A 27,904-nucleotide genomic window follows, 5' to 3' on the forward strand; every position below is an offset into this window, starting at 1 on the left:
AGATAACATTATCACATCGCGTCGTAGGGGGGTGAGCGAACCCTTGGGTAAAGTGCGAATATCCGTTTGTCCGTCTCATCTCCCGCTCCTCCTCCACCTCCCTTCACCCTCAATTTCTCTCTCCCTCTGTTCCTCCGATTCCCGTCGCTCTCTCTCTCTACAGGCAATCGAATATCATCGTCCGTTGATAAACTGGTCCATTTTTCATCACCAGTTTGCAACAACTTCAAAATTGTTCACTTTATTCTTAAAATCCTTCTTTTCAAGGAGGGGGATTAAAATCGGAGTTGAGAATCTAGGTGGATTATTTTATTGCATTTTTCTCTACTAGTAAGAATCGAACGGGCGTCGTCGGTTCCGTAGTTCGTAGCGACGGGGATAAAAATTCGGAGCGTGTCTGACCAACCAGCGGTTGAACTACTGAAATTTGCGCCTGCGAGTATGTTACCGACGTTACCGCTTGCCGCTCTCCGGCTTGCTGGCTGAGCACGCGACGGAGTTTCCACTGATTTTTCGGGGAGGAGTAGAGGGTACGAGGCGAGGAGTTCATCTCTGCGCAGCTTTTGCGATCAATATTCCTCTCGTTAGCTCGGTATTTTCCATCAAACGTGGCTGCGCTGGTCCAGCTGAAAGATGGACTCTATAATTTGCGGTAGTTAATCGCGCATCGGATTGGAGTATATGCGCGCTATCGAGGTAAAGAAATATTTCTATCGCGAATTTAATGATAACAATAATAATAATAATAATAACAGACGCGTTACACCGTTTTATCAACCCTTGAGAGAAATAGCAAGAGATGAAACGTAATGAAATGATATTCGCGTGGTAATAAACGTTGTATTGAGTGGGTTTGTTTTTTTTTTCTCTCTTATAATTTTCAAGCTTGCGGTAGGAAAAAATTTGAACTTTTTCCCATCGACCCCACCCGGATATAATGAAAAGGCAAAACGTCCGAACGTTGTCATTGGTCGTTTGTACCTTTACATACTTGCTGATCGGTGCTGCGGTTTTTGACGCCTTAGAATCGGACACTGAAAGAAGACGTTGGGAATTTTTGTCAGGTGACGTGAATCGCATCCCCGTTGAAAAAAGAATTTTCGATCATTGATTCAATCACTAAAAATCACGTGTCGATATCAAATTTCAGAGGTGAGACGAAACATGATGCGAAAGTACAATATTACGCCGGAAGATTATCGTATGGTCGAAATAGTGATCATTGAAAATAAACCACACAAAGCCGGACCTCAGTGGAAATTCGCCGGGGCATTTTACTTCGCCACAGTCGTCCTCGCCATGATTGGTAACGAATAGCTGGGATATGAAAAAAAAAATATTTACGGGGTGTTTTTGAAACAGGAAGAAATTATTTCTCCCTCGTTATCCTTCAGGGTACGGTCATTCCACGCCGGTTACTATCGGAGGAAAAGCGTTCTGCATGGCTTACGCGATGGTCGGAATTCCCCTGGGCCTCGTCATGTTCCAGAGCATCGGTGAACGTCTGAATAAATTTGCTAGCGTTGTCATAAGACGCGCTAAAAGATACTTGAAATGTCAAAGAACCGAAGCAACGGAGATGAATCTGATGCTAGCCACGGGGATGCTGTCGAGCATCATAATTACGACCGGCGCTGCGGTTTTTTCACGTTACGAAGGCTGGAGTTACTTCGACAGTTTTTACTACTGTTTCGTAACATTGACGACTATCGGATTCGGGGATTACGTCGCGCTCCAGGTGATCGTAGATTCCTCAAAGAGAACCCCGACTCGGTCAGCCCTAGACGTAAAATTCAATATTGTTTCGCAGAACGACCAAGCTCTGTCCAACAAACCTGGCTACGTCGCGTTGAGTTTGGTTTTCATTCTGTTCGGATTGGCCGTAGTTGCCGCGAGCATTAATCTACTGGTACTCCGATTCATGACGATGTAAGTCTCTCCTGGATTTCGCTGTTTTTTTGCGACACGAATTTCGAAACGGATAAATTTTTTCGCGCAGGAACGCCGAGGACGTCAGAAGGGAGGACAACGAACTTCAGTCCGCTTCGCATCACGTCCTCACTCTGGACGGCGAGGTCGTCGCTGTCAATGGGAAATTGCTCGCTGGTCACGTACCGATGATTCACGATACGGACGATTGTGTGAGCGTTTGTTCCTGCACTTGTTTAGGTACTAACAATTCCGAGATGCTGGATTCTTCCGGTTATCAAGGGTACAGACCTCCGTCTATTACGGCTAGCCTTCGCGTCAAGCGAGCGTCTGTCTGATGGAAGGAGTTTCGACGACGCAGCCTCCGACGTCGTATTTCTCGAGTCGATAGTCGCGAGCTCCTTGGAATCGATGTTTAAATTTTTGGGGCTCGAGGGACGAACGTAAAAAAAAAAGAAAAAACGTTTGCGAGGGAAGTATTTGTCTAGTTCACTTCGAACGACTAAAGTCCGGCGATGGGTCGGTCGTCTTTGAAGGCGGATCATTATTATCGAAAAAATATTGTTAATCGTCATAGCGAAATGTATATTCACATCGAAAGACTGATCACCTCAAGGTGCGTGAAATATCGCGGTAGATATTCGCAGGTGATTTTATTTTTTTACGCATTCCCGTTGACGTGAAATTCTTTTCTTTCACGATATTCAAACCAGACTATCGATAAAGAAAAACTTGAAGTTTGTACAACGTCCAGTTGTCTTTCATGTGCTGGTATATCCATTTGTGACTTCAGTTTTAGGGTGTAAGAAGAAAAACATGTAGTACAATATTTGTTATACACGTTATCTATAAATAATTGTTGTAATAAATGTGCGATAAATAGAAATTATTTTTATCACACGCGATCTATACGGATATTATGCGTAAAACAATTGTACGATCACGTGTTTGAAAATGGCGTAACGGTCCGTCTTTTTGGGTGAAAAAATAATCCAACTCCGAGATGAAACCCCGTCATAGTTGCGTTTTGAGTTCGAGGGATTTCGAAGCGATACCCAGAGCTAGTGTCAGACACTGCAAATATTTCGTTAGAAAGTGGAAGCAGTGGACTACCATCAGTACGCGTAATCATAGAACGAAATTTTACGTACCTAGTTCTGCCGGTCTCACTGATGAAAAAAGACGCCACATGAGAATGAAATGGTCAGGGATAATACATCCATTTAGTCAGATGAGGTACGAGTTTCAAAGATTTTTGATTATCATTCATTAATTTTTTCCCGTCTAATTACCCATTTGCAGAATGGTGTGGGACACGTTAATGGTGATTGTGTATTGCGTCTCATTTATCACCATTCCTCTGATGACGTCCTTTAAGATTCTCAATTTCTTTGAGATCCAAATGGACGACTTCAATCTTTACGTGTACGCTTTTTGTTGGGCTGACATATTCATGAATTGCGTATCTGGGGTCTACGACGAAGCGACGGGGAGGATCGTACTGGAGCTCCGTGAAATAATTCGGTAGTGGAAAAGCGGATTGAATTCTTCTCCGCAAAAAAAATTGAAATCAAATATTTCAATAATTTCAGCATTTACATGGAGGGATTTTTTTTCATCGACGTTGTATCATCGATTCCGTACGACCGATTAACTCTACCGTGGAGAGTTCTTCCGGGGCCGAATTCCGGACTCATTATTCCCACGATAAATCTCGTGATGCCAAATCTCAAACTGCTTCGATTTATCACAGTTAGCGCTTACAGTAGTCAGATTTTCAAAGTAAGATTCGTAATTTAATTGAAACCATGATAAAATTTCGGTGAACTTTTCTCTCGTTAACGTTGATCATTTTTCCCCTACAGCATTTTAACGTTCAACATATGGTGTCCCAAGCTTTCAATACCGTCATTTTTGCACTGTTCATGTTACACTGGTTCGCCTGCCTGTGCTACGCTTTACCTACCCTCGTTATGAACCTGAATCAGCACACGATCGAGGTGACGAATACGGTTGACTTTAAGTAAGCTTCATTTTTTTGAAAAGTTTTTTTTTTTGTATTTTAGAATTGTCAATGTTGGATATCCCAGCTGGGAACAAAAGAACCATCAATGCACACGTTGTACAGACATAGTTTGTTCATGGCCGTTATTAACTTGACCGGTAGCAGCTATGGCATTATTCCCCCCGTCAGATTGGGTCACATGATGGTCTGCACTATACTAATGCTCGCCGGAAGTATATTTATTAATTATATAATCGGTAAGTTTCAAATACGATCGTTCGAAAGATCAATTTGAAACAGTGCAGTTAATTTTTGATCCACGGTGCAATATTACGAGTAAATAATTCTTCGATCGTTTTCTAGTCATGATTCTTCAAATGAGATCGCAGAAGTATATAACTGAAACTAAATACGAAGAGATAATGAACCAATTGCACGCTTATATGCGGCAAAAACAGTTACCGGAATACATGAAACGGCGGCTTTTAGCCTACTATTATTACAGATTTTTGAAAAGTTTTTACAGAGAGAAAGAAATCTCTTCGACTTTGACCGGTCGGTAACGCCTCAACTCTCAACAATTTTACCGTAGGGTGGATCCTTAGAGATATCATTTTTGCAGATGATCTTCGTCGGGATATTGCTCTGCATTCGAGTCGTCGTTTCATACAAAACGTTTCTCTATTCAGAGACCTACCTCGTAGCGTTCTTGAATCGATCGTCGTTAATTTAAGAATGGAATTATATTTGCCTAACGACGTCATCGTCAAGGCAGGAACGCAGGGTGATTGCATGTTCTTTTTAGCGAGTGGAACGGTCGCGGTGTTAACGCCAACGGGGAAGGAAGTCAGTTAAAAAATTTCTGTAGAATTCAAATAACACTTGATCAAGTAAATTGAGCGAAAAGTGCTGGTAAAAAATTGGTCGATTCGCTCCAGGTATGCCACCTCGAAGACGGAGCCCATTTTGGCGAAGTTGCTCTTTTGGTGCAAGATCAGAGGAGAGTAGCTAGCGTTGTTGCGATCGAAGTTTGCAACGTCTTTCGTTTGGAACGTAAAGATTTTCGGCGTTGTATCGCGGTGCATACGGATCTTTTTGCGAAAATCGAACGACTCGCTACCGGCCGTATGGAAAAAACTGTTCTACTCGAAGAACAGCACAAGCGTTTTTTGTTGCAAAGATCCAGTAGGAGACCTTCGACAGGTATAAGAAATTTGAGAACGATGAGTTTGTACGTCACGCCGAAGCCTGAAAGTAAAAAGTGATCGTATATTCTTTAACAAACCGGGGAATTGAACTAACAATTACCCAACTAATAATTATAATAGGCAAATAATTTTGTTTTATCCACTATGGATAGTGAAAGGAAGTAATTCTTCGTGACGTAACGATAACCGTACTACTTAAAATAATAGTACAATCATTTATTCATTCGTCATTCATCCGCATGATCAGCGTAAAGGGTAGATTTACGTTGAGATTACAAAAGAACATTATCATTTGATCCGTATAATATATTATTTATTGTACCTACAGATATGCTTAGGTATTACATATATTATATACCATGATTCTATTTTTCAAATGTTCTATTAGTTATCATTGATTAAAAATTTTCATTTCATTTCATGATATATGATTTATCAAAACATTTATAAATAAATTCTACATGGTTATAATATTTCGCTAAATCCTTACTAACAGATAACTCGAGCGTCCAAAGTCACCGAGTCGGATGATTCTATTTTTGATTTTCGATTATTGAAACAAAACCAAAAAGAAAAAATTGATTCGGTTCGGTAAATGTAATTTTTCTTTACATGAGATATGGAAACTTCTAAACCAACTAGTGCATGTCATTATAAATATTATTTTTCTGTAGATACAACTAGAAAGATTAATTAGGCTCGTCATACCGAGTTATTAATTGTATAGTTATTTTAATTAAATCGTGATTTCTTTATTTTCTTCTTTCTTTAACAATGATTCGCGGTTTATCTTACATGTTTATTTAATGTCTGTCATAGTTATGTGCTTAAGTATTACCTATTAGAGACATACATATTGTCGTTATGATGATATTATGAACTTTCAGAGAAATGATAATATCTACAGTTATCAGATTGAGCATAATTATAATGACACTCGCCAAAAGGAACGTTGGTTTTTCATTTTTTTTTTTCTCAACTTTTCTTCTCTCTTTTGCTTCTTTCCGTTATTCTGAGAGTAAAAATGCGGGATGTGTATGGAGAAAAATCGATGTGACGAATTTTTTACTTTGAAATAAATTTATTTTATAAACCTTTTTTTTTTTTTGTTCGGTAGTGATATTATACAAGACAGCTCGAACAGTAGAAGTAAAATTTTTCTCCAGCATTCCATTTTCATCTTACGCAAAATACTCTCAGCTTATTCCTTATAAGGCACCGTATTTCGCTCCAATAAAGCCGATAAGGCTATACAAAGGAATGAGCTTTTGAAATTCACGCCGCAGGTATTGACTCATTCCTTCGTATATCATAAGCTCCAAATATTGAAGAGAGAAATTTGACAGGGTTTTTTTTACTTAGTTCTTTTTCTTTTTTTTTTTTTTCTTTCGTAATTACAACAATTAATTAAGTATATTATATTTAGATAAATGCTTTTGGTACCTTTTAATATATTATTATCATTATTATAATTATTATCATTATCATTACTCACTTCGTAACTTTCTAAAAATGTGAACTATTATAGATAATGTTCAAGGTGAAGATATAGTAGTTTTGGGTAATTGTATAATATTTAAATCTAAATCAAACTATTTACCGTTAATATTTCAGGAACAAGTATTGTAAATGCAACGTGTTTCAATGGAAAGCCAGAGTGACGTTTAAACATTAAACATATTCAACCTGGTACACAAGATATGAAAAAATAACTGTACATTTAAAGTGTCAAACATTTCTACGCTTCAGAAGTGTTACGTTCCAATTAATTTTCAATTCAAACATTTTTTCAAATCATTTGAAGAATCTTGGAGAATTTTAAAAGAACCCCTGAAGTGTAGTAGAGTTTAACTTGTACCTTTAGGGTTTAATATGTTGAAAAGTTTGACGTTTGTATGGTTATAACTATAATTTTTTATTGTATTTTTGTTGTTTTTTTTTTTCGTACATAATAATATCGAGTATTAGTGAGTTGATGGGTTCGTAAGATGTTCACTTGAAAACTACGAACGTCATATTGTGACTATATTTTACAATCCAACATTATTATGATAAATTCTTTCATATTTTTCCTTTTTTTCTGCTATACTATAAATGTATTTTGCGATCAAACGACTATTGGTGTAAATCTCGCACTCGGTACACTGGGATTGAAAGTTATCTGACATTGCCTTAGATCGAATCTGTCATACTTATACGTGCGACGATCAATGCGTTCTCAGGATCTATTGAATCTCTTTTCATTGTGTTTCATTAATTTATTTATTCGTCAATTCACATCTTTTTTTTTTTTTCTTTCTCTTCTTTCATTTCTACCAACAAGACTTTTTAATCGTCGTGTTGAATTACGATTCACAAAATAATGTGACTCCAACGGACTAGGGTTCAGCGTCAGATCGTGTATACACGGATAATAATTTGATGCATCGGATCGACGGATATTATGTGAAAATATCCATTATTCAAATACATCTGATAACAATATCGTATAAATTTTTATTCAATTGAATTTTATCATCGTTATTTCTATTATTATATCTATTATTATAATTATTATTATCGTTATTATGTAGTTTTAAGATTTCTAATCAAATATTTTACCTCGTTGGTATTTTCAACTCGAATATATAGATCTATGTATAAACGTTCTAAGGCTTTGGCAGTGAACGACATTCGATTTCTCGTAAACGTTCAATAGGTGGGATACGTATTGTTTTTTAAATATATTTCCTTGTCAAGTTTGCTATATTTTACTGACACATTCCACTCGATTTTTACCATCTGATAGCAATAAGATGGAAAACAGATCGGGTATAGGAGACGTACGATTTTTTCCTTTTTTCTTTCTTTCTTTCTTTTTCTTTTATTGTATAAAGTACTATAATTCATTCGGTTTTGTATGTCATGGCAACTTTTTTTTCATCTATAATCGTGAAATAAATTCCATCACCTATAAAAATATGTACACGGTGATGAGGACGTTGAGAGATTTTTGGTGTAATTCTGCAATACGTATGTATATCGGTATTTTTTTTTGACGGGACCAAACGATCAGGATTATAATGTGGTTCCACGCGTTCGTAAAGGTGTAAATTATCTGTTGCGTTGTGTTCGATCAAAATGCATTCTATTGTATGAATACTTCTTGTATCCCACTTATCGAAGCGAAATTAACAGAAAAAAAAAAATCGATTCTATTTTCTTGTTTGTTTAGATTAGAAGAGAGATAAGAAAGAAGGCGATCTCCTCCTTCTTCTGGTATCGTTAATGTGTGGTCCTCTTGCCGGTAATTGACCAGCCTCCGTACACGATCGACAACAGAATTTAGCGTAGTAAGTGTGCTGACAGTATTTCGCTTTCACAATCAGATCACATCTTGCCAGGAATAAATTGTCTTGGCAATTCGGATGGATGTAGATTCCTGAAATATTGAGCAATGATTTTAGTTAACTCTTTCGTTCAATCAGACGAAGTAGAAAATTATTTTTTTCTTCAATTGTCAGCTCACCCTCAACTGTGATGTTTACAGAGCCTGAGGCTGTTTGATCCTGAGTTGTTGCCTCGCAGCGGTAAGTTCCCGAATCGGTTTTTTCCGCATCGGAAATGATTAGCCTGTTAGCGTCTGGAAATATATGTGATTTTGGTGTCAGTGTTCGAAGGTATTTTTTAAACGGAATCTTACGTTTTTTTAGAGAGAAACAATTACCGGAAATTTTGATCCTGTCATTCGTTTGGATAGGAATGTCATCCTTGAACCAAACTACCGTGGGTTTTAACCAACTATCGACATTGCAAGGTATTGTGAATTCGCTTCCCACGGGATACGGTTCCGTAGCTTCTGGTACCGTTACTTTTAATGGTACTGAGAATTGAAATACATCGTTGGATCATTCAAATCACGTTTGCAGGATTAATTGAAAAACAGATAACACAAAAGCATGCATAAGGAATATTATCATCACACTGATAAAAAGAAAAAAAAAAATAACTAACTAACAACAACGATAACGAGAGCTTTTATGAAATTAGTAGAAACTAACTAAATTATCATTACGTAGAAAATTAGTAGGACGTTAACCCTCACCTCTGAATCTCCCAGGTATAACGATTACGTGAGAAGGATTAGTTACGGGCCTTGCAGTAATTCTGTTAGGTCTTTCGTTCGGATAAGGTGCGTAAGTCTGAGTTTCAGGAACTGGTGGTCTTTGATGCGGTCTAGTAGGGCCTGGTCGGCTCGGGGGTGAGATAAGGTATTTGGCGTACTTTAGATTCTCCGGACTTATATTGTACACCGGACCCGGTGCTTGTAAGGTAACCGACCACGAGGCTGGTTTCCGTATTCCGTTATATGCTTGACAAGTATAAACTCCAAGGTGTGTCAACGACACTCTATGAATCATCAAAGAATGGTCACGCTGCAGTTCGCGGTTGGGGTCGTTCAAGGGTAATATTTGGTCTCCGTGCCACCAGGTCACGGAAGGTCTTGGCCAACCCCATGCGTAGCACGGCAGAACCGCCGGTGAATTTAATGTCACAGTAACACGGTAGTCTATCGCACCAAGGATAGCTGAGGTATGCTCGACAGGCGCTAGATTTGTTGATTTTTTTTTTTTTGGTAAAGAAAGAAAGCGTGCTTTGATTAGAGTCAGAAACGTTAATAGAATATTGGATAGTTACGCACTAAATTACAGATGTCATTCATTAGTCGTCAAACACACTACGGTTTTCTTCCCAAGATAACTAAATGCAATCCTCCACCTCATTTGACAATTTTTTGACACTCAAAGCATGCAGACAATCACGCGACAACATCACAGAACATTCTTTGGTGTACAGATTTTTCGAAATTTCATCATTTTTATTAGGATCATCCGGAACCACTTACCAGTGATTTCTAGTACGTATTGTATCCTGACTGGTGCAGCCAGACGATTCGTTGCTGTGCAAGTATAAATTCCTGCGTCCGATCTATAGAGACCAACGATCTGTAAAGCACCGTCTGATCCGATACTGTACCTGCTCAACGAGTTGTCGATCTGTAATCACGTGAACATTTTTATTTTTCAATTGAACGTTTTTTCGAAATTTTAGGGTACGTTGGAAAAGAGTCGGCAGTTGGCTTGGCCAAGTTCGATTGGTTTCTTACCAATGAAACGCCTTTCCTCCACGAGATAATTGGTCGCGGATTACCAGATGTGATACACTGAAGAATAACGTATCCACCCTCTGGGGCACTAGGCCTTGAATTTTCTGGTTCTTTAACACTGGCTGGCACAGGCTCGGCGTCAAGTACAGTAACTGGTTCGAATGTTGTGGTAACAGGTTCCGTTGGAGCTGGTTGTAGACACGATGTTCCACAGCCGTTCGAACAGCATTTGTAATCTTCGGGGCAATCGGCATCCGAACTACATTCTTCCTCGCACGTTGTACTGTTCAGTACACTTGGACAATTTCCTGGTTTTGTGGCTACAGAATTTTGAATTCGTTAGTAATTTTTACTTTTGAATCGGGAACGGAGAGGAATTTTCTTCATATTATTTACTCATAACTCACTTGGTCTGCAAATTCCCTTATATATATTCGTGCCTCTCTCAACGGTCAAAGTAATCGCACATCTGGTTCCTTCCGGACATCTTTCCGTGCTGCAAGGATCCGCGCAACGACAACGCTGACAATCATCGCTATCCACGTACTCTTCTTTTCCGTAGGGACAACGAATCGTTTCGCATTCCACCCGAGCGTCTCGGCATGGGTCTTTGGAATCTGGTCCCGGTCCTACGTCCACCTCGTTTATCGCTGTCGAACACGAGGATCGGTAAATTTTTTTACTCTTTACATTCCAGAATTGATTAATTGTTGTTTTCAATAGAAATAACGAAGCACTATGTACAGGTGTTTTGCTAAACGTCGTGAAAGCGTGACATAAAAAATATCAAAGAGGCTCTACTGTTGCTGCCTGAAAATTTTTTTTGGTGAAGTAGTAGTTGATGAACACTTTGCGGAATGTCTTGCCCAGTTATTTGTACAAATTCTGAAAAAAGCATATCAGTGGGGGAAGTCCAGCTTTTATTGGCACATTTACGATGGTCGTTAAGAAATTTTTAATTCAACAGTTGAACAAGGGGCGATTTTATTACGGCCGAATCGGAAGTGCTGGACTTCCTCCTATGTCGATGAAAAATATTTACAAATGTTTGTGTCCTGTGTGAAGCCTGTTGAAAAAAATGTAGTTCGACTATCGGGTGAAAAAAGGCTGAAGTAAAAATTGGAAAGCATTGAATCCGAAATTGTCGGACGGTTTTTCAACTTTCACTTACTCGGAGAGCAAGTTTTAATGCAAGAGTTAAAAGTCTTGAATCTGTTACGATTTCCACCACAACCGGTGTAGATGAATGCAAGACAAGTTAAGCGGTCGTCGTCGTAGTAGAAACGTATGTACTCTCCCGTTGAACAGGATCCAACATCCACTGGCTCCCTGCAGGTCGCTACATCCCATTTTCACATAGATTTTTATTATTCATTTTTTTTTTTTTTCACCGCATCGTCGGAAACTCTCGAGTTTCACGAGTCGTAAGGAACCGACATTATGATAGAGTTACATGTGGCGAAGATGATTTGAAAAATTACCTAAGTTTGATATGGCGGTACCGTTTCCACTGACAGGTGGTTCCTCTCGGTGAATACAAATGGATTCACATTCGGAGATTGTTGAGAATCTGTTCGCGTTACCGTCGCATCCGCCGTACAAGAATTCGCGACATGTTCGCGTTACATAATCGTAATAATATTTGGGGAATGCTCCGCGGCAAGGTCCTGTATCCACTCGAAGATTACAAACGTCTGAAAAAAGAGAGTCATTCGTATAGAAAAGAAAAAAAGTAAAAAAAATAGATAAACGACGAATCAAAAATCTCTGGGATAATCGTGGGATTTCAATGTCCTTTCTCATACCTTGGCCGACAAAGCTTCCGCAGAGTCGTTCGCACTGTTCTTCGGTTTGGAATCTATTGGCGTTACCGTCACAACCCCCGTAAATAAATGCTTGACAAATTCGCTCTTCAGGGTTGTACCAGTACGCGGTGATATCCGCGTCACAATTACCCGCGTCCAACGGTGCGGAACACGTCGGACTGACGGCCGGAATTCGATCGCGCGGTTTAGGGGTAGTTAGAGTTAGCACGGTGACCGGTACGGGGGCTAATGTGGTCGCGATCGCGGTAGCGTTGATCCCTTTGCATCTTTGCTCGCAGGAACTTCTGTCCTCGAAGTTATTCTTGTTCCCTTGACATCCGCCGTAGTCAAATTCGAGGCAAGAATCTCTCGATCTGTCGTAGTAGAATCGTCTTGTAGCCGCCCCGCAAGGACCAGGAATCGGCGGAAGATCGCAAAGATCTGAAATAGGGTGAGAATTTTATCTCCCGCCGTTGTAACGATTTCATCGATTTCAGATTATTGATTTGATGATTTATTTTCACCTTGTACATTGCCACATCGGTATTCGCACTCTTCGACGGTAGCGAATTTATTACCGCTGCTCGAGCAGCCACCGTATCGGAATTGCTTGCAGATACCTTGACCGGCGTCATAGAACCATTTGATCGATTGTTCGGCACATATTCTGTTGTCCTCGGGTTGGAAGCAGAATTCTAAAATTTGGAATCGTGTTAGAACCGCAGCTGATTCCGGAGCCCCGTGATTTACCGATAAGAATTAATCACCAGTTCTGAATTCCTCGACCGGGGTCGGTTCCGTAACGGATAAAGCTGTGCATCTGTGCATGCAGTCGTATTCTGTTTGGAAATTATTTCCGTTTCCGCCGCAACCTCCCCAATAGAATTGTCTGCATTGTTTTTCGTAAGCGTCGTAATACCAACGTTGAGTCCAGTTGTGACAATCGCCAATAATCGCGGGCAGAAGACAAATGTCTTGTTCTGTTTCGCGAAATAATTCATTAGAGAAGAATAATCAAATGTACTTTCGAGTTCGATTTGTTTTTTTTTCTTTTTGTCACACAAGCGAGCAGCACGATAGTGATTTAATGACTGGCGTAAATGCGTGACGAGACGAAATGAACTTGAAGTGCTTTTGCGAATATTCACTACGTATAACATTTTTGCTTTCATTATTCTAAAATTATTTTTTTATACGATTACTGCGTGCAAAAACCTTACCGATCTTAGGCGGACAATCGCTATCGCATGCATCTTTGGTCTCGTAGTTATTTTCATTACCACCACAGCCAGTGTAATAAAATGGCATGCAACGATTTTCTGATTGATCAAAGGACCATCGAGCGTATTTTTCCGTGCAGGTACCCTCCTCTTTTTGTAGAGAGCAAGAATCTATCACCATGTTAATACAATCGTGCAATGTTAGTCAGAGTCAGATTTACTCGTTACAGATTATTCTTATCTTTAGAGAAAATTTGATTATTTCAATTCTTATTCTAACACAAGGAAACATTCTCAGTGCATAATAATGTGTGCGATTTATGATATTTTGTGCAGTTTCACGTTCATAAAAAATTTTTACGACACGATAAATACTGTGTGCGATATGAACTGCATACGATATCTAAAGCGAACGCCTAACGGAATTGACGACAGTGATACAATGACATTAGTATTTTCTTCTTTTTTTTTTTTTTTTTTTTGTTACTGAATGCCAATAAAAGTATGCGATATCGAAACAGGCTTGCGATGTGTAAGGCAATGTATGGTAAATTATCTGGTAATTAGCGATTCTTGTTACGCCCCCGTGATTCAGGGCAAACCAACACCATTTAATACGATTAAATATGCGATGTCTGATCATAGCAGCGGCCCACACCAATTTTGACATCTATTTTTTTTTAATTTTTTTTGTTTTTGTTGCTTTTTTTTGCTATACCTCTAACGGGGCAGCGCTGCTCGCAAGCAGCGTATGTTCGGAATTTATTGCCATTGCCTTTACAACCGCCGTAAACAAATTGCCTACAAGATTTACGCTTGGAATCATAGTACCAGCGTAGCGAAGAACCGGGACATGGCCCCGGATCTTTCTCCAGAGCGCACTCATCTTGTACTGAAAATTTTTCAAATTTTTTAATTTTCATCTATATTTGGTGGGTCTTTTACTTTCCCGGTCTTTCATATTTTCTAATCCTCAACCAAGTGGTTATCTATAAAATATGCCATACCTGATCTAGACCCAAGAAAACTTCATTCGAAAAGAGAATAAGTAAAAAAAAAAAAAGGAATAATACAGATCACACTTTCGTGTATAGAAAAAAACCAGACACCATGCCATTATTTTTAGCTGAAAATTTTGTACAGACTCTTGGATCGTGAGCCCGATCAGAAAATTTTCTCGTAATTTCATGCACGTTTTCAGTCGGAAATTTCCAATCAATTGGAAAATCATTCTAATTTCTATAACTAATTAATTACATGTGTTAGTTTTTAATCACTTACCGCGACTGCGACCAGGTGGCAAACATTGTTGCTGGCAAGATATCTCGGTTGGGAAATTATTTTTGTTCGATTTACAACCACCGTAATTAAATTCTTCACATCTACTACTCTCTTTATTGAAATACCATCTTGTGAAGTTACCCTCGCACGGTCCCGATTCTTTGGGTTGCTCGCAACCGTCTGAATAATATAAAAATGAAGTCTTTTACTTTCTGCGTTGAGACGTGAGGAAAATCCTTTTTAACTTACCGATCTCGTCGGGCAAAACGCAAAGTTCTTCACATTCTTCGATCGTTTTGAATTTATTAGCGTTTCCGTTGCATCCCGAGTAGATGAATTGACCGCACTGTTTTCTTTCCGAATCGTAATACCACGTCGGGTGGTAACCCTCGCACGGTCCAGAAATTTTAGGCAAGAAGCAAGCATCTTGAAAGAAAAAACGAATCACGACAATCATTAATAAATAATTACTCTACGCGAAATTATTATAATTTTATCTCTCGAAAAAGTTGAGTTGTCATTTTATTCTCACCTCGTCCTTTGGGTTCAACGCAGACCTGCTTACACTCTTCTTGACTCTTGAAGCGATTTTCGTTACCCTCGCAACCCCCGTACCAAAATCGTGAACACCCTCCGTATTCGGTGTCGTAGTACCACTTCACAGTTAGATCCCAACATGTACCGCGATCCTTTTCCAATGTGCAAGCGGCACCAGGAGCCAATGGCACCGTGCGACATCCTTCGAAATTTTCTCCTTGCGCTTCTTCCACACCGTCTGGGCAGCAACCGTATTTAGATGCGTCGCAAGTACAACCGGCGTAGTTAGGACCCTTTGCAGGTGTTTTGCCGTCGGAACAGCACCTGAATTCTGTACTTTCACAACCGCAACCTACGATCGTTACACGTAACAATTTTTATTGCTGAAGAAATAGTTTTTTTTTTTTTTTAAATCACGTAGTGTTATTCGGAATTTAGCTAATCATAAGCACCTAGCCCTTGAGGACCCTTTGCAACGGAAATTCCGTCGGGGCAACAACCGAATTGATAAGTGTGACACGCGCATCCTTCGAAATCTGGTCCACTAGCGGCGTTGATTCGGTTTGGACAACAGCCGTGAGTTGTATGTTCGCATCGGCATCCCTCGTTGTTGGGACCTAGCGCAGTAGTAATATTGTCGGGGCAGCAACCGTAGCCGGAGTATTCGCAACCGCATCCGTATAAGTTGGGACCTTGCGCGAAACGTATGTTATCTGGACAGCAACCGTAGGGAGTGGACAAACAACATCCGTCGTAATATGGTCCATGGGCGGGTGTTACACCGTCTGTGCAACAACCGAATGTGCTGCTCTCGCAAGGCATGCGACAGCCCTTATTGTTCTCGCCGAGAGCTGGAAATCGAATAATAATTGAACGGGCGAAGTGACGAATAAAACCTGGAGACAACAGATTGAATTTATTTTAGAGATTTATACCGGGAGAGGTCTGATCCGGGCAGCATCCGTAATAAGATTCTGTGCAGTTCTCCCTGTTGATCTCTTTGCATCCTGCGAAGTCGGTGCCACTTGCTGGTTCTTTGCCCTCGGGGCAGCAACCAAATTCTGTACTCGCGCATCCCTCTTCTACAGTGGTACTGGTAGAAATCTCGGTTGTAATTTCTTCAGTTGTCGTACTTGTCATAGGCGATGTAGTTTCCACTTCGCAACCTGATCAAAAATTTTATTGCTTGGGTGAACAAAATTTCAACGATCTTGATAATACAGGTGGGGATGAAAATACCTTCTTCGTGTGGACCAGATGCTGCTGTAATTCCATCAGGACAACAACCGTGTTCAGTAGTGTTGCAACAACCCAAATAATCCTGTCCTGCGGCTGGAGTTTTGTCGTCGGGACAGCAACCAAATCTGCGGCGAAGACGTGAAAGAAATTAATGAGGATAAATGAGTGAGTGAATTGATTGAAAGCATCGGATAATCATTACTGACTCGGTTTCATTACACGCTCGGGGGCATCCTTCGAAATCGTTGCCTTCGGCAGGGGTGATGTTATCGGGGCAACAACCGAATAGAGTTTCATCGCAGTGAGAATCTGGGCAACCCTTGTTGTTAGGACCGGCAGCCGGAGATACTTCGTCGGGACAACAACCGTATTCTGTTTCTTTACACGTTTCGGGAATGGGACAACCCTTTCCAAATGGTCCCGTTGCTGCCTTGATACCATCGTAACAGCAGCCGAATTGTGAAGTTCTACAAGTTTTCTTGTGTTTGCGAGCTTTACATTTTCTGCGTTTGTGTTCTTTTGTGATTGCTTGGTCGATGGGACTGAGGGTCGTAAATAGATCGGTAACTGAAAAGAAATGAGAAATGGTTTGAACACCTGATGCCGGTTGAAAAGAATGCAATTAATTCGAATCTATTACTGTGTGATTGCCCTGTCGTATCAATTTCTTCGTCTGTTTCGCTGGTGAGTCCTGATTCGGTCGTCTCCCAGGTACCCTCACTTGTGAATCCGCTATCTGTTGTGAGTTCCGTTTCACCGGAGAAAGTGGTTTCCGTTGATTCCGTGAATTCTGTGGGTTCGGTAGATGATTCCGAAGCTCCAACATCCCCTGATACTGTAGTGTCGGTACTCGTATCAGATCCCGTTGTTTCACTCGATTCGGACGATGATCCTGATAGGGTCGTTTCAGAGCTCGATGACGATTCAGTTGATTCTGTAGTTTCTGTCTCAGAGAATACCGTCGATTCTGTACTAGAGAAAACAGTTGTTTCTGTACTACCGGACGATTCCGTGGTCTCCGAACTTCCAGAAACCGTCGACTCAGAACTCGATAATTCCGTCGTCTCCGTACTTCCAGAGGGACTACCAGAAACCGTTGATTCCGTACTACCGGGTGATTCCGTTGATCCAGAAGTTCCAGAAACTTCAGTTTCCGATATGGACGATCCCGTTGATTCCGAAGTGGACGATTCCGTTGGTCCAGAACTTCCAGAAACTTCAGTTTCCGATATGGACGAACCCGTTGATTCCGAAGTAGATGATTCCGTTGATCCAGAAGTTCCGGAGACTTCTGTCTCCGATATGGTTGATCCCGTTGAATCCGAAGTTGATGATTCTGTCGGTCCAGAACTTCCAGAAACTTCAGTTTCCGATACAGACGATCCTGTTGACTCTGAAGTAGATGATTCCGTCGATCCAGAAGTTCCGGAGACTTCTGTCTCCGATATGGATGATCCCGTCGAATCCGAAGTAGACGATTCCGTTGATCCAGAAGTTCCAGAGACTTCTGTCTCCGATATGGATGATCCCGTTGACTCTGAAGTAGATGATTCCGTTGTTCCAGAACTTCCAGAAACTTCAGTTTCCGATACGGACGATCCCGTTGATTCCGAAGTGGATGATTCCGTTGATCCAGAAGTTCCAGAGACTTCTGTCTCCGATATGGATGATCCCGTTGAATCCGAAGTAGATGATTCCGTTGATCCAGAAGTTCCAGAGACTTCTGTCTCCGATATGGATGATCCCGTTGACTCTGAAGTAGATGATTCCGTTGTTCCAGAACTTCCAGAAACTTCAGTTTCCGATACGGACGATCCCGTTGATTCCGAAGTGGATGATTCTGTCGGTCCAGAACTTCCAGAAACTTCAGTTTCCGATACAGACGATCCCGTTGACTCTGAAGTAGATGATTCCGTTGACTCTGAAGTAGATGATTCCGTTGATCCAGAAGTTCCGGAGACTTCTGTCTCCGATATGGATGATCCCGTCGAATCCGAAGTAGACGATTCCGTTGATCCAGAAGTTCCGGAGATAGTCGTATCCGAGGAAGATGATACCGTAGTCTCGAAACTAGATGATTCGGTTGATTCTGATCCAGACAATAACGTCGTCTCTGAACCGGTGGATTCAGTTGTGTCTGAACTTGTTGATCCCGTTATTTCGGATGATTGAGTAGCTTCCGAACTTGATTGAACCGTTGTGTCTGAGCTCGAGGATCCAGTTTCTTCTGTTTCCGATAACTTCGTCGATTCTGATTCTGTCGAATCTGAACTAGGTGATACTGTCGTCTCGAAACTAGATGATTCGGTCGTGCCAGTCTCCGTCGCCTCTGGATTAGCCGATGATAAAGTTGTATCTGAACTGGAAGATGTTTCGTCTGATTCCAAACCGGATGATGCGGTTGTTTCCGTGGCCGTATCTGAGCTGGATGAATCTGAGCTTGCTGTAGATTCCGATGTTGATTCGGAGCTGGATGTAGAAATTGATTCAGAAGTTTCGTCGGTCTCACCCGTAGACGACGAAGGAGATGAATCGGAGTCAGATGAAATTGTGGAGTCAGTCGTGGAGCTGGATTTTGTTGTAGCGACGCTACCACCTGATTGTTTCCAGGATTTCTTGGGTGTGTCCACCTCGGGGAAGAAGTCATCAAAAATGTCCTTGAATTTCGTGGGGGAAGCAGGAGGCTCTGGAATCCAAGCAATACCAATATCGGGACTATGATCTTGAGGAATGGAAAAATTAATTGCCGGGAATACGATGGTATTGATTCATTAACTTACCGGTGGCACCCGTATTCTTGGAGGTAGTTTCAGTATTTGCAGATTGCGTAGAGCCTGAGGAAGTTATAGTGCTGTCTGTATCGTCCCAGTCTGTCGTTATAGTGGAACCACTTCCTTCGAAAGTTGAGAAGTAATCGTCTGTCGTGCTATCGGTGAAAAAGTCGGTGTCGTCCCCGCTGCCCGACTCACCGCCGTAATCGTCTTCGTCGTCATCAAGAGGGGCGGACAAGGACAGTTCATCTTGTACCCGCGGATCGTCACCCATCATTTGTTCGTCCTCCCCATCTCCCGAAGAAGAGCCAAAAGGTGATGTGTCGTCGCCATCCTGATCGAGAAATTTTTTATCACACAACAAGCAAAAGGTTCGCAAAGAAATATAGAATGGACATTTTACCACTAGAGGTTGATCTGGGCCGACAATTACGAGTTCATCGTCTTCATAATCCTCGCACTCTTCTTCGTCACCTTCGCCGAGGGAGCTGATTTTGTCCGGTTCGACCGGTAACACTTCATCTTTGAAGAAAGGTGAACGGTTTAGTTGAATTAACATTATAGTAAAGATTGATAAGAATTACGCTTATTACCATCTTCGCAAGCCTTCTCATTGCAAACTTCACTCGAGAACATTATGTTGTGCTGTTCACAATTGCCCTTAATTGGAACTACCCGACCACCCTTCATACATATCACCTTTCTAGTCTTATCACCTCCGCCGCACGGCTTGGAACACTGCAATAATTATCCGTTTTTGAGAAATCGAAAAGAAAATTTGCGACTGCGGTGAAAATTTGTATTTTTTAACGTCACCCACCTCGCTCCAAGGACCCGCGAACCATTCACCTCCGCATTCTTCGACCTCGGCAACGCAGTCCTTGGTGTCGTTGTATTTTTTTTCTGGGTCGCATTTGCCGGATTCAACTTTCGTGATGGTACCGAGATCGGGTGATATATTTGCACAGAATACATTGCGAGTCTGGATTCCGCTACCGCACTTGGCAGAACACTAAAAATTGCAGCGGAGGATCGAAATTTCATGTGAAAAAATGTGAATACATTATACACATTGCTGATCGATTACGGCGTTTGTAAATGGGTTACGCACCTCGCTCCACTGCGTGGCAAACCATTGGTACTCGCATTTATCCGGGGCGGCACATTCTCTCATCAATTTTGGCTTCGTTTCAGCGTTGCACTTGTCATCCGGGTAAACTTTACCCTCCAGTGTTACGCAACTCGTCGTTCTCGTTTCGAGATTCAGCCCGCAGTTATCGTCGCACTGTCGATATCAATATACTTCACACAATTGCAAGATATACGCGATATTATCGTTGATAGTATTTCAAATTTATTCACTCACCCCGCTCCATTTCGATACAACCCAATCAACCCCTGCGCACGGTCTCAATTCGCAGTCTTTTTCACTTTCCGGTCGCTCTTCGTGACACGCAGAGTCGGGCAGGGCGAACACTTTTCCTTCTACTTTTTTGTAGCATGTTATTTTTCGCGTTTGCTTACCTTCGCCGCAAAGATGATCGCACTGAAACAATTTTATATAATAAATTTCGAGTTTCGGGGCTTTTCAACCCCCCGCATAATTTGCCTTCTCCCTCACCGGTTTCCATGGGCCGATGTGCCAATTCGGGCATTCGACGTCTTTGTTGCACTCTTGAATTTCAATATCTTTCGGTCCGATTAATTCCAAGCAGGTATGGTCGTCGACCAGTGACGGTATATCGCCTGAGATAACTCGTTGGCATTTTATCTCTCGCGTTTGTTCGCCACCCGGTTTGCACCCTTCGCTGCAAGGTCCCCAGTTTCCAATTACCCATTCGGGGGGGCAAGGCTCCTCGGCACAAGCTTGCGTACTGTCCGGTTCTAGCTGTTGGTCGCAAAGATTTGGATCCGCTTCTTCCGTATCGCGTCGTCTTACGCATCTCACGAGTCTCGATTGGATTCCTGAATAGTCAATTCGAATTTCCGGGTGAAAAGTGTTCAAGTTTTTTTCGCTAGTGGTACGTTTGAATAAAATAGGCACGCTCACCTCCCCCGCAAGTCACACTGCATTCCGAATATTCTTCCGTAACCCAAGTATAACTGTCGGGATCCGCTTTTTGCGAAAATTTTTTCGGTATACTGTACTCGTACTTAACGCCGACGTTTTTGTCTTGATACAGCAGCTGGAGAATCGACCAAAAAAAGACGAAGAATTGTTTCAATCTTACGAGTTTTTTCTTTTTTTTCCTGTCGCGAAAAGATTTTGGAATTCTAATTAGTCGCGATGATAACTCACCACGATGTAGAGTGCTTCTGTCGTCGGTCCTAACGCGCTAATCATATCTGCGGCGAGAAATTCTTTGGGTTTTCTTTCGTAGTAAAAAACTGACCCCACGAATTTCAAACTCCTGGGAAAATCTATCCTCCAATTTCCGTTCAGGTAATAATGTCCGGTTTGATTTCTGATGGCTTAGGAAAAAAAAAAAAAAGTACGATAAGATCGACGCTAATGACCAATAAATCTCGCAGATCAATCGCGATATAATTACCCAAATAATTGTTAGAAGGACGAACTTCGGCGATTGCGATATTCGTAGCGCCCGCAGGTATCAGCAAAATATCATTGTAACCTGGTAGTTAATTGAGAATAAATATTATCTTTGGACTTTTCTCTTTCTTTTTTTGTCACATAATTATGAGAAACCAGATTAACGTACCGACTTGAAGGTCGTTCATGTCCAACAGTCCTTGAACCGTATCACAAGCTGATCCGTCTCCGCCGCACTCTCGGCATCGATCTTCTTTAGCACCACTACCGAGCATCATGTCGCATCCAACGGGCTAAGAAATGAATATCGAATCATTGAATATCGTCGCGAAAGACTAAAATTTTCAACGATTCTTTTTACATCTTGCGATTTTCTCTCACTCACCCTGCATTTACCCTCGACGCAAACGTCGTTTTGTTCGTTTGTACAAGGAGTTCCGTCTGTGACGCTCAATTTGTGACGGTAAAAGAATCTCTCCCCACGCGGCATACAGTTCAATTCACATTTGTTCGGAGCACCGGTGTACGGAATCCAACTGAAATGATTCGGCGTGTTATGATTCGAAAAAAAGAGACAATTTTTTTTTTTTTTTCATACTTATTTCGGACTCTCGTACTATAGACATGTCACAATTTCTAGCGGTTCGGAAACCCTTCAAAGAAATGACTAAGCTCTCGGAGATTATCGTTGCGTAAACGCATAGTTTATATGTACATATTTGGCTCGCGTTAACTTGCACGGGGTTTAAGGGGCGGTCCGGATTTTCAACAAGGGTATGCCCATAATATTCAATGGGCAGACCCACGTGATTCTTAGCTTTATTACACCAGAGTGATGACAAAGGGTTATCTGGACGTTGAAAGGATTCTTAAATCTGCCGCCCCTGATCAACGATTGCATAATGTTCGAGAGTTTGACAAAAAAAAAAAAAAAAAAGCGAAAGGAACAAAATCGAAGGAGGAAAAAATATCAGTTCAGACGGTCCGTTGACACAAGAATAGTTCATTTTCCAACTCACTCGTAGTAGACACCTTCTATAGGAACATTATTGAACTCTGCGCACTGTTCTGCCCTGAAGTCCCGTTCAGGATCTGGACATTCCTGAAAAAAAGAATTCAATTACGATCAAGACTGACGTTACGATTTAAAGAAAAAAAGAAAAAGGAAGAAAACCGCGTCGCAATGGGCATATCGTCGTTAACGTTACAACCGTTCTACGTCTCACGGTGGAGGGAAAAGTCGAAGTCAATTCGGTAGTTGGTATTTTTTTTTCTCTCATAAACCGTTCAACATATATCTGAATAAAATTCTAAGCGGCTTATAACTTTACGGCGACATTTACAAGCCGGATAAGTTCCCAGACACATATATATTCCCTCATTTTCTACCATAGCCGCACGTAAGGGGTACGACGTCTCCCACTTAATATGGATGTACATTTTAACGCGAGAAAAAAAATTTGTACCATCGCGATGCTGTACTGTAGTCGGTAAGATTTTCTTCACGGCTCTGAAGATGTTGTGTTTTTTTTTTTTTACTTTCTTTCAAACACCACGGGCATAACCATTGATCATTTCGAATGGTAAGAACGTTGAAGATTTTCGTCTCCATCGAAAGCTCGTTTGCGATGTAAAAATACGTATGTACTTCTATTCGTTCGTGGGAATTATTCGATGCACCGACCGTGTAGTTTAGAAATTTATTTTAACATTGTGAATTTGAAGTAGATACGTATATTTTGAACGTAACGAAGCGCTGATCAGAACGAGATACAAAAATCGTATCTAGGTAGAAAACTGAAAACGGTCGATAGACAACAAACGCGCGACCCTTCCGCGTTGTAACGCGCCCACGTATGGTAGCTAATTTCACTGAAAACCGAAACGTGTGCTGGCCACGTATTGAAATCAGACCGAGTTGTGCACAACGTGCGGTGACTACTTACTAATCATTTTGTATTACACGTATATTTATATGGGTTTGTACATGATCTGTATACTCGATCGCGTATACAGCCGCTTTATTCCGTACGTATATGACCCGCAAGGTACGGGGCGAGGAGACGACCTCCTCCTGGTAGCTGATTGTTGGACAATGCGGGGTACGGTAATAATAACAATAATAACAAACAACAACAACAACAACAACAGCAAGGAGAACGTGACGCTCCGGTGTCCGAGATGCTCCGGGGTCTTGTATCCCATTGAATACACGAGCCAGATGCAAGCCGGGTATACCATACCGACGATGCCCGGAGACAAGTTAATCTCGAAGACGCATCACACCCACGCCTACCACGCCCGGCACACCCCTAACACCTAGGAATAGAGGACCTCGAGGTTGGAACAGATTTAACGTCCGTACCTTGGGTATATTAACCACCCCAAAGTGGACGTCCCCCCGTCAGTCCTAGATCCGGAGATATAAGAACTACGACTATACGTAACTCACCTATTTTCTCATTTCGAACGGTGATTTTACATTTATTATAACAACTCCGCCCTTTCAGATCTGTATATCAACCCTTTCGAGCCGTCCGGAGTCTTGTTTCGATTCACGGAATGAGGGAAAAAAAAGAAAAAAGATAAAATTGGGGTGGTGAGCTCTCGACTCCGTGTCTTTGACGGAGCTCTCTTTTTTTTTTTCTCCAAACCGGGGGACGTGCTGCAGGTCCCGGTGATTGAAATCGGGGAGTGATTCTACATCTGTGTCTGATCTACATGAGGAACGATCACGATTTTCTTTCCCATCCGAAAGATCTTTCAATACGATTAACTTGGAAATACGTTTAATACAATCAGAGTGAACAGAAATTCCGACGAAGGCAGGTGTTTCTTTTTATTTGTAAAAAAGTATGATAGGAAAAGTAAACATACATAGGTGCAAGGACTTAGATAAGTTAAACTAGGCACGATACATTAACACTTTCTTTCTTTTTTTTTTCTACTTCGCTATCCACCCCCTAGGAAGGAATGCGCACGCGAGAGGTGCTGATCAAGTGCTATTGAACTTGCAATGTGCAATGTCGGTTTCCTTTTCCCCCTTTTTTTTTTTTTCTTTCATCTTCCTTTTCCTTTTTCTCTTTTTCACAAACTTCTCCCTATCCAGGCTGAGGTCACGATCGGAGCACACAGCGTTTGTACAACATGCCTTTCGTTGGTGTGCATGAAATAGCGTTCCAAGGTAAGCTAAGTATACATATAGGAGAGAGAAGTACAAGTAGGACTGCGCAGCTGCTATAGATGCTGTATAATAAGAAGAAAAAGTGAAAGAGAAAAGAAAAAAAAAATTTTTTTGCACCGGTAAACGTACCACTTACGCGTTGGTCAACTCGCGATCGTGCGGTGGGAAGTCTTTGAACCTTGTGCATAACTCAAATGTGATATGAATCTATATGTACATTTCCTTTGACCTGTTATTTGGATTGTATCCAATGGCTATAATTTTTGTACTGTGAGCCGTACGTGAACACATATATATTAACAGTAAACCAAATTGCCGAATTGTCATCAATTTATGTTCAATAGACTCGATCATTCCGATCGTGCATCTCTCCGAAGAATGCGATATAAATTACGGAACGAATATCGCCCCATGAAAACGTACGCCCTGTCGACTTTTTTCGCAGTCTTCGTGTCCTGTTTTGAAAATTTGATAAAAATATGTCAGCCAAATGCTACGATTTATGGTTTGTCAATTAAATCGAAAACTACTAGGCCAAAAACGCCTCAGATTTTTGTCAATTTTAAGGTGAAGGATTAACATTTCTTTTGATTGAGTTTAATATGCTATTCTTACGTATTTTGACCTCAGGAATCCGAATCTGGGAGTCAAATTGATCTATCTATGAGATTGATCGAGTTATCGCCAATTTTTAATGTCGAGCAGAAAAGTGAGATATCTCGAAGGAAAAGAACCGTGGCTCAATTTGACCAACGGATTCGCGTTCCTGAGGTCAAAATACATTAGAAAAGTGTCATTCAATCGATTTCAGAGAATAAAAAAATTTGCCTCAAATTTGGAAATCTGCTGAGGGGTTTGAACCCACGAAGTTTCCTTGATTTTTAGGTCAAAAATCAACATTTTTTTTAATTGGATTTTACATGCTATTCTTATGTATTTTGACCTCAGGAATCCGAATCTGGAAGTCAAATTGATCTATCTATAAAATTGTTCGAGTTATCGCCAATTTTTAATGTCGAGCAGAACAGTGAGATATCTCGAAGGGAAAGAACCGTGGCTCAATTTGACCAACGGATTCGTGTTCCTGAGGTCAAAATACATTAGAAAAGTGTCATTCGATCAATTTCAGAGAATAAAAAAAATTTTCTCAAATTTGGAAATCTGCTGAGGGGTTTGAACCCACGAAGTTTCCTTGATTTTTAGGTCAAAAATCAACATTTTTTTTAATTGGATTTTACATGCTATTCTTATGTAATTTGACCTCAGGAATCCGAATCTGGAAGTCAAATTGATCTATCTATAAAATTGATCGAGTTATCGCCAATTTTTAATGTCGAGCAGAAAAGTGAGATATCTCGAAGGGAAAGAACCGTGGCTCAATTTGACCAACGGATTCGCGTTCCTGAGGTCAAAATACATTAGAAAAGTGTCATTCAATCAATTTCAGAGAATAAAAAAATTTGCCTCAAATTTGGAAATCTGCTGAGGGGTTTGAACCCACGAAGTTTCCTTGATTTTTAGGTCAAAAATCAACATTTTTTTTAATTGGATTTTACATGCTATTCTTATGTATTTTGACCTCAGGAATCCGAATCTGGAAGTTAAATTAATCTATCTATAAAATTGATCGAGTTATCGCCAATTTTTAATGTAGAGCAGAAAAGTGGGATATCTCGAAGGGAAAGAAACGTGGCTCAATTTGACCAACGGATTCGTGTTCCTGAGGTCAAAATACATTAGAAAAGTGTCATTCAATCAATTTCAGAGAATAAAAAAAATTTTCTCAAATTTGGAAATCTGCTGAGGGGTTTGAACCCACGAAGTTTCCTTGATTTTTAGGTCAAAAATCAACATTTTTCTTAATTGGATTTTACATGCTATTCTTATGTATTTTGACCTCAGGAATCCGAATCTGAAAGTCAAATTGATCTATCTATAAAATTGATCGAGTTATCGCCAATTTTTAATGTCGAGCAGAAAAGTGAGATATCTCGAAGGGAAAGAACCGTGGCTCAATTTGACCAACGGATTCGTGTTCCTGAGGTCAAAATACATTAGAGAAGTGTCATTCAATCAATTTCAGAGGATAAAAAAAATTTTCTCAAATTTGGAAATCTGCTGAGGGGTTTGAACCCACGAAGTTTCCTTGATTTTTAGGTCAAAAATCAACATTTTTTTTAATTGGATTTTACATGCTATTCTTATGTATTTTGACCTCAGGAATCCGAATCTGGAAGTCAAATTGATCTATCTATAAAATTGATCGAGTTATCGCCAATTTTTAATGTCGAGCAGAAAAGTGAGATATCTCGAAGGGAAAGAACCGTGGCTCAATTTGACCAACGGATTCGTGTTCCTGAGGTCAAAATACATTAGAAAAGTGTCATTCGATCAATTTCAGAGAATAAAAAAAATTTTCTCAAATTTGGAAATCTGCTGAGGGGTTTGAACCCACGAAGTTTCCTTGATTTTTAGGTCAAAAATCAACATTTTTTTTAATTGGATTTTACATGCTATTCTTATGTATTTTGACCTCAGGAATCCGAATCTGAAAGTCAAATTGATCTATCTATAAAATTGATCGAGTTATCGCCAATTTTTAATGTCGAGCAGAAAAGTGAGATATCTCGAAGGGAAAGAACCGTGGCTCAATTTGACCAACGGATTCGTGTTCCTGAGGTCAAAATACATTAGAAAAGTGTCATTCAATCAATTTCAGAGGATAAAAAAAAATTTCTCAAATTTGGAAATCTGCTGAGGGGTTTGAACCCACGAAGTTTCCTTGATTTTTAGGTCAAAAATCAACATTTTTTTTAATTGGATTTTACATGCTATTCTTATGTATTTTGACCTCAGGAATCCGAATCTGGAAGTCAAATTGATCTATCTATAAAATTGATCGAGTTATCGCCAATTTTTAATGTCGAGCAGAAAAGTGGGATATTTCGAAGGGAAAGAACCGTGGCTCAATTTGACCAACGGATTCGTGTTCCTGAGGTCAAAATACATTAGAAAAGTGTCATTCAAT

At 40.6% G+C, this 27,904-nt stretch overlaps 3 protein-coding genes across 10 annotated transcripts in view; 2 read left to right on the forward strand and 1 right to left on the reverse strand.

Annotated features, from left to right (window-relative positions):
* The first annotated feature begins 599 nt into the window (after positions 1–599).
* On the forward strand, positions 600–2,393 carry LOC105688754 (two pore potassium channel protein sup-9). 3 transcript variants are annotated; one of them, XM_048654862.1, is made up of 6 exons: positions 600–696; positions 886–1,064; positions 1,151–1,306; positions 1,395–1,738; positions 1,811–1,929; positions 2,000–2,393. In XM_048654862.1, exons 2-6 carry the CDS (start codon positions 938–940, stop codon positions 2,265–2,267), a joined length of 1,014 nt encoding a protein of 337 aa, XP_048510819.1. In that variant the 5' UTR covers positions 600–696; positions 886–937; the 3' UTR covers positions 2,268–2,393. The 3 variants fall into 3 exon arrangements, with proteins under 3 accessions (XP_048510819.1, XP_048510820.1, XP_012260704.1); XM_048654863.1 differs by lacking the exon at positions 886–1,064 and having other exon boundaries at positions 604–696; XM_012405281.3 differs by lacking the exon at positions 600–696 and having other exon boundaries at positions 703–1,064.
* Positions 2,394–2,543: 150 nt separating this feature from the next.
* Positions 2,544–5,542, forward strand: LOC105688741 (potassium/sodium hyperpolarization-activated cyclic nucleotide-gated channel 1-like). The gene is made up of 8 exons (XM_048654312.1): positions 2,544–3,165; positions 3,232–3,453; positions 3,522–3,720; positions 3,795–3,929; positions 3,996–4,191; positions 4,298–4,489; positions 4,557–4,780; positions 4,873–5,542. Exons 1-8 carry the CDS (start codon positions 2,933–2,935, stop codon positions 5,197–5,199), a joined length of 1,728 nt encoding a protein of 575 aa, XP_048510269.1. The 5' UTR covers positions 2,544–2,932; the 3' UTR covers positions 5,200–5,542.
* A 575-nt stretch (positions 5,543–6,117) lies between these two features.
* The window catches only part of LOC105688740 (papilin), a 78,435-nt gene continuing 56,648 nt past the window's right edge, over positions 6,118–27,904 (reverse strand). For 2 of the 6 annotated variants that reach the window (XM_025746057.2, XM_025746058.2), the window contains exons 5-38: positions 22,712–22,794; positions 22,078–22,228; positions 21,862–21,985; positions 21,694–21,774; positions 21,441–21,613; positions 21,192–21,327; positions 20,763–21,106; positions 20,508–20,687; positions 20,253–20,426; positions 19,962–20,153; positions 19,735–19,879; positions 19,545–19,663; positions 19,151–19,475; positions 17,011–19,056; positions 16,577–16,937; positions 16,371–16,495; positions 16,067–16,297; positions 15,584–15,982; positions 15,127–15,483; positions 14,844–15,020; positions 14,595–14,774; positions 14,032–14,205; positions 12,861–13,073; positions 12,618–12,788; positions 12,094–12,534; positions 11,770–11,982; positions 11,460–11,627; positions 10,696–10,938; positions 10,289–10,608; positions 10,028–10,178; positions 9,227–9,730; positions 8,849–9,004; positions 8,651–8,764; positions 6,118–8,563 (exon numbers count right to left, since the gene is read on the reverse strand). In XM_025746057.2, the coding sequence (XP_025601842.2) occupies positions 8,358–8,563; positions 8,651–8,764; positions 8,849–9,004; positions 9,227–9,730; positions 10,028–10,178; positions 10,289–10,608; positions 10,696–10,938; positions 11,460–11,627; positions 11,770–11,982; positions 12,094–12,534; positions 12,618–12,788; positions 12,861–13,073; positions 14,032–14,205; positions 14,595–14,774; positions 14,844–15,020; positions 15,127–15,483; positions 15,584–15,982; positions 16,067–16,297; positions 16,371–16,495; positions 16,577–16,937; positions 17,011–19,056; positions 19,151–19,475; positions 19,545–19,663; positions 19,735–19,879; positions 19,962–20,153; positions 20,253–20,426; positions 20,508–20,687; positions 20,763–21,106; positions 21,192–21,327; positions 21,441–21,613; positions 21,694–21,774; positions 21,862–21,985; positions 22,078–22,228; positions 22,712–22,794 (9,177 nt within the window). In that variant the 3' untranslated portion in view covers positions 6,118–8,357. Of the gene's footprint in view, positions 8,564–8,650; positions 8,765–8,848; positions 9,005–9,226; positions 9,731–10,027; positions 10,179–10,288; positions 10,609–10,695; positions 10,939–11,459; positions 11,628–11,769; positions 11,983–12,093; positions 12,535–12,617; positions 12,789–12,860; positions 13,074–13,313; positions 13,485–14,031; positions 14,206–14,594; positions 14,775–14,843; positions 15,021–15,126; positions 15,484–15,583; positions 15,983–16,066; positions 16,298–16,370; positions 16,496–16,576; positions 16,938–17,010; positions 19,057–19,150; positions 19,476–19,544; positions 19,664–19,734; positions 19,880–19,961; positions 20,154–20,252; positions 20,427–20,507; positions 20,688–20,762; positions 21,107–21,191; positions 21,328–21,440; positions 21,614–21,693; positions 21,775–21,861; positions 21,986–22,077; positions 22,229–22,711; positions 22,795–27,904 lie in introns of all 6 variants that reach the window. The other 4 variants (XM_048654857.1, XM_048654859.1, XM_048654860.1 and 1 more) reach the window with 4 other exon arrangements.

The sequence above is a fragment of the Athalia rosae genome, chromosome 4 (genome assembly GCF_917208135.1).
Source record: "Athalia rosae chromosome 4, iyAthRosa1.1, whole genome shotgun sequence".
Lineage (NCBI taxonomy): Eukaryota > Metazoa > Arthropoda > Insecta > Hymenoptera > Athaliidae > Athalia > Athalia rosae.

What these genes read in the sequence shown, in the direction of transcription:
- LOC105688754 (XM_048654862.1), top strand. Translation starts at nt 938, where the DNA reads ATGAAAAGGCAAAACGTCCGAACGTTGTCATTGGTCGTTTGTACCTTT. An exon ending in ACGTTGGGAATTTTTGTCAG is followed by an intron (nt 1,065 to 1,150) that starts GTGACGTGAATC and finishes ATCAAATTTCAG; the next exon opens with AGGTGAGACGAAACATGATG. An exon ending in AGTCGTCCTCGCCATGATTG is followed by an intron (nt 1,307 to 1,394) that starts GTAACGAATAGC and finishes GTTATCCTTCAG; the next exon opens with GGTACGGTCATTCCACGCCG.
- LOC105688741 (XM_048654312.1), top strand. Translation starts at nt 2,933, where the DNA reads ATGAAACCCCGTCATAGTTGCGTTTTGAGTTCGAGGGATTTCGAAGCG. An exon ending in GAGCTCCGTGAAATAATTCG is followed by an intron (nt 3,454 to 3,521) that starts GTAGTGGAAAAG and finishes CAATAATTTCAG; the next exon opens with CATTTACATGGAGGGATTTT. An exon ending in AATCTCTTCGACTTTGACCG is followed by an intron (nt 4,490 to 4,556) that starts GTCGGTAACGCC and finishes TCATTTTTGCAG; the next exon opens with ATGATCTTCGTCGGGATATT.